The sequence below is a fragment of the Gossypium hirsutum genome, chromosome D10, assembly GCF_007990345.1.
Source record: "Gossypium hirsutum isolate 1008001.06 chromosome D10, Gossypium_hirsutum_v2.1, whole genome shotgun sequence".
In the NCBI taxonomy this organism is placed as follows: domain Eukaryota; kingdom Viridiplantae; phylum Streptophyta; class Magnoliopsida; order Malvales; family Malvaceae; genus Gossypium; species Gossypium hirsutum.
This window is the reverse complement of record NC_053446.1, coordinates 45,214,507-45,220,200: the sequence shown is the minus strand read 5'-3', so window position 1 is coordinate 45,220,200 and position 5,694 is coordinate 45,214,507. Positions and strand designations below refer to the sequence as shown.

Here is a 5,694-nt window from a genome sequence, read left to right as displayed (position 1 = left end):
TAATTTTTTTTGTAATGTCAAGGTAATTTAAGTAATTTTTTTTGGACTTACTAAGCATGCAATATGTTTACTTCATTGTCTCCCCTTTTTCTTTGTACGTTACCAACTTGTGGAATGTGTCTAGCAGATCAATGAGAAGCTTACACTATTTTGTTATTGATTCGATAATCTTTCAATTGTTTTAAACCTCTATTTTTTGGCATGTATATAGGTATTAAGTACTTGTTGGATCTTGAATAATAATTTAGTTTCAAACCTTTCCAATGCTTGATTTTAGCAATGTAAATGTTTATTTGAAAATTGTATGATTTGGTGAATGGTTTGGTATGAGTATGAAGCATTTGAAATGTCCCTTTTGAATGTAAAATGGCATGTTTTGAGAAGCTTTGATATAAGTAAATGTTTGATAATTTCCAAATGGATTGTTTTGAATGTCATGCTACTAGAATGTTATGTTTAATGGTTGAATTGGTATGCATTTGGGATGATTTTTGTGCAGATAAAGTTGTGCAAGTATGTACCAAATGTGAAGTTTGAAAGGTAGACATGAAATAGGTACCAAATGGCCTAAATTTGACCAAAAATAGGGTCCACATCTCGACGAGTAGTTTTCCTTGTTGCAACATCAGTTGATAGTATGTGACGTCAAAGCATCGAGTGACCTGATGTTGTACTGTGAAAAACTGTTTAGGAAGTGACATCACGATGTCGACCCTGAAATTTCAAACCTGTACAATTTGGTCATATTATATGTTTGGGTTAACAAAAGAGCTTTCGTAAGCTTGATTAAGGCTCAAATTTAATTGTGTATCATATTATGAATATGGTTAAGATGTGAATGTGTGTTTGAATGATGTATTTACAATAAATTTGACGATAGTTGCTTCAGTAATGAATGTGGGATACTGTAGCTCGGACTCGATCAGATTGAGCAGGGGGTATTACAGTGTAATTGGCCACCTAATAAAAACCATATTTTCAAATATTTTTCATGAAAAACAATACCATTTAGTCTCGTTTTATCCAACACCGTAAAAAAATAAATTTTATTTTAATTTTGAAAAGTATTTCCATACAACAAAATTTTAATTCTAATTATATGTATATATTTAATAAATATTTTGAGTTCACTTCTATCTCAACCCGTGTGGTCCACACGACCTACCACATGGTCTGCAAAAATCCAACACAACCGTGTGCCTCATACAACCTAACCACATTGCTTGCAAGAACACACACGATCGTGTGCACCACACGACCTACCACAAGGTCGTGTCGCAACAAATGGTCAGTCACATGACCTGCACGCACGACCATGTGACGCTGGGAAGTTTTGAAAAATAGCCCAGTTTTGCGATTAAATCGAGTTTTTAATGATTTTTCGAATTAAATTCACACACATGATTAAACCAAGAACGCATCATTAATTAATTACAAGTAAATACAACCAAGAACGCATCATTAAACCAGAATTTCAGACCCTAAAGTGCAATTCAATTACTTATTACTCCAAAATAACATCCAAAACCGAGCCTACTCCGTCGGGGGGTCTTTGTTCACAACCCTTTCGCCTATCAAGAACCACAAACACTCTTATCATAAATCTGAACAAAAACAATACTAAAGCAAACTCATCTTACCCAAAACATTCTATGCACAAGACAACCATAAAACAATTGGATGGAACTTACCCTTCGACAGAGTTATTGTTCAAGAAAGATGGCTGCACGAACATCTTAGAGTAAAATTAATGAACAACACCCAAGAATCAACAAAGATTAAAATCGAAAGAAAGGAAAAAAAAAGGTAGAAACCAAAAGAAAAAAAAACCAAAAACAAACATGGGTAAAAGAGAAGTTGGGCTGTTGCGAAAAAAATAGAGGGATATTAGGGATTTGTTTAATTTGATAAAATCAACTAATAAAATGAAAAAAAATCTTGTAACCCCACAACCACCAGATTTTTTTATAATTTAAATTAAATTCTGCAAAAATCCCACACATCTGCGTGCCTTACACGACCTAACCACACGGCCTGCAAAAACACACACAGGCGTGTGCACCACATAACCTACCACACGGCTGTGTGGCAACACATGATTAGTCACACAGCCTGCACACACGGCCGTGTGACGCTAGGCAGTCTTGAAAAATAGCACAATTTTGCAATTAAATCGAGTTTCTAATGAGTTTTCGGATCAAATTCACACACCTGATTGTTGATATGATTAACCACGCATCAGAAACTCATGAAACCTACACCCGTTCATCAATCGCACTAATTAATCACAAGTAAACACAACCAAGAATGCCTCATTAAACTGAAATTTTAGACCCTAAAGTGAAATTCAATTACTTACTACTCCAAAATAACATCCAAAACCGAGCCTACTCCACTGGGGGGTCTTGGTTCACAACCCTTCCGGCTATCAATAACCACAAACACTCTTATCATAAATCCAAACAAAAGCAATACTAAAGCAAACTCATCTTACCCAAAACGTTCTATGCACGAGATGGCCATAGAACAATTGGATGGAACTTACAATTCGACAGAGTTACTGTTCAAGAAAGATGGTCGCATGAACACCCAAGAGTAAAATTCATGAACAACACCCAATAATTAACAAAGAAGAAATTCGAAAGAAAGGAAAAAAAAACAAAAGGTGGCAGCCAAAAGAAAGAAACCAAAAACAAACGTGGGGAAAAAGAGAAGTTAGGCGGTTGCAAAAAAAAATAGAGGGATATTAGGGATTTGTTTAATCTAATTTTATATTACGCTTGCATAAACACGGGATTCAAACATAAGAATAAAGGCAAACATTTAATGCACTTAACTATCATACCAAACCAAATTACTTGACAAATATACATACACCTTTAAAAACTCAAAAATTTGAGGTGTTACAATATTGTATATCCAAATTGCTTAATATTGATAAATTTTATCTTTTACTTTCCAACCCGATGTAAATCTAATTCCAATATTTTTCTTCAGAAAAGAAATCAAATCTGAAAATAAGAGAATATCCAACTTTTTTTTAACCCTAAAACTTTATTACACGACAAAAAGGAAAAAGGGAAGAAGATTGAGTGTTGTGCTCTTTATTACACAGAGGTAGATTAAATATTAAATTTATTTATTTTTAATCTAAGGGTTAAAACAACTTGATTCTCATAGTTCTCATTTTAAGTGTCCTTTTAATTTATAGTAGCGTGTTATTCCATTGAAACTTTATTTCTTCTTCTTTTTATGACTTTTTCCTTTTTTGGATCTTATTCACCACTTACCATTATGTATATAAATTTATATTATTTATTTATTAATTTTTGGGTTACATAATTGAGTAAATAGTTCTTTACTTTTGTAACCAAATTAACTTAGGAGTTGCCTGAATTAATACTTAATGTTAAGCTTTTCTCTCAACAATATAAAACGAAATGTAGCCTTTTAGTTTTGCCATATTGAATCTTATTTTTTAAAAATTAATATGGACATCTTGTTTGCTAAGGTTTTTTAAAATATCGAATGAGGACGAACTTGAACTACTGCCAAATGGTGGTCTTTGTAGCCCCAAGTGATCAACAACAACATTTGAGGAGCTACCCTCCCCAAACGGAGGCCTTGGTAGCCCCAAATGATCAACAACAATATTTGAGGAGCGACCTTCACCAAATGGAAGCCTTGGTAATCCTAAGTGATCAGAAGCAACATTTAAGGAGCTACCCTCACCAAATGAAGGCATTGGTAGCCCTGAGTGATCAACAACAACATTTGAGGAGCTACCCTCACCAGCTAGAGGGCCTGGTAGCCCCAATACATAAGCAGCAACATTTGAGGAGTTGCCCTTACTAAATGGAGGCCTTGGCAACCCCAAGCCATTAGCAACAACATTTGAGGAGCTACCCACACCAAATGGAGGCCTTGGCATTCCTTGTTCTGCAACAACACTTGAGCTAGCACCATATGAAGGTTCTAGCACCCATAGGTGAGATGCAAGACTTGAGTCACCAGCACTACTATATGGGAGTCCTGGAATCCCTTCCACATGAAATCTTGATATCTTGCTACTAGCTCCACTTCTAATCATAGCATTAGCATTGCCGATTTGATCTCCAATTGTAGGGCCTTGGGCTGGTGGTGGTAGAGGGTCAACTCCTTGAATGGAAGCTGCTGAAGAAAAAGGAACTGGTTGATAGTATTCAGTATGTTTCCTTGTAGCAATCCTCATCGTTTCCATATACCAAATCAAGCAATCAAGTTCATTAACATTAAATTCATCCACCATCTTGCCTTGTTCTATTTGGAGCATGAGTTGCCTCACCTCAACTTTCATATTTTTCCTGTTCATCTTCTTAAGTTGATCTTGCAACACGAAAACCTTCTCTTTGATATAGGTCTCCAAGTTCATCATTTTCTTAATGAGTTCAATCTCAGGAACTTGATAGAACTTTTTGATAAGTCGCCGCGCCTCCTCTTGAGATGGCCATACCACAGGCTCTTGTTCGTCAGGACTATATATCACAAGACAAGCTTCTATACCACACAGGGTTGTCAACTCCATCACTTTTTTCACCAAGCCTAACCTCCTTTTCTTGAGGCTAACTCGTCGGCTAGTGTTGTTGGCTATCCAAGCAAGTTTAACCTTTTTTCTTGTCATTGTTATTGCTTTGCAAACTGCTTTCAACACTAGGCGAAGGAGACAACTGGTTTGCTTTAGAAGATTGGCCAATGACGCCTTTAAATAGTGAGTGAGATGAGACAAACTTTCGAAGGCCTAAATTTTCATGTGGGGCTCCAAGGGTAATTTGGAGATTCAAAGAGTAGTAATTCATAACCTTACATGTAAAAAAATCCATTTTTCAATACTATAAAGAAAAATAATTTTGGTAAGATAATCTAATTTGATGCTTATTATGGCAACAAAATTCACCGTTATTTAATGCTTGGATTTTTTCTAATTATTACCTTAAACAAACCATTTTCATTTGCGGTGGGTAGTATAGAAGATAACTAAGAACCAAGTTTATTTGCCTAATCTCAAAAATAAATTTAGAAAAGTAAATTCATCAATCAATCAATTCTTTTAAATACATTATATAGATTGATAAAATTTTTAAAGTCAAAATTATATTATCATATGTAAAAGAGATAATCTTTTGTCAATTGAACATAATTTTTTCTTGATTCTAAAAATTTCTACGATTTTAACCTCAACATTTATACATTTACAAAAAATTGGTAAGTTAAATTTGTTAAATTATGACCAAATCGATAGAATATGTAAATTATGAGGGCTAAATTTGTTATTATACCAATAAAATATATTAAAAATGACGAAAAACATTAACGTCATAATTAACTATCCTTAGTTGCTCACTTTCGAAATTTACAAGGACTAAATTGCTCTAATTATTTTGACAAAGACCAATTGGATCAATATTGAAATTGAGAATGACTAGAGAGGTCTTTTACCATAAATAAACATATTAATTTTGATTCAAACTAATGTACTCCAATAATCTAATTTGACCAAGATAAATGCAGTACTGATAAGTCATCATGTCACATCCCAAAAATTGGGGGTTAGTATAATCGAGTTTGTGAACCGAGAGAGAGTGATCATGCCCTAATTTTTGAGATTATCTGTGCATTTTTATGAAATAAATGAGTTACTATTCTATTGGTTAAGTG

The 5,694-nt window shown here is 34.1% G+C and overlaps 1 protein-coding gene across 1 annotated transcript; it reads right to left on the bottom strand.

Moving 5' to 3' along the window:
- Positions 1-3,478: 3,478 nt before the first annotated feature.
- Positions 3,479-4,660, bottom strand: LOC107931364 (uncharacterized). The gene has a single exon (XM_016863245.1). It carries the CDS (start codon positions 4,658-4,660, stop codon positions 3,479-3,481), a length of 1,182 nt encoding a protein of 393 aa, XP_016718734.1.
- Between the last annotated feature and the right edge of the window lie 1,034 nt (positions 4,661-5,694).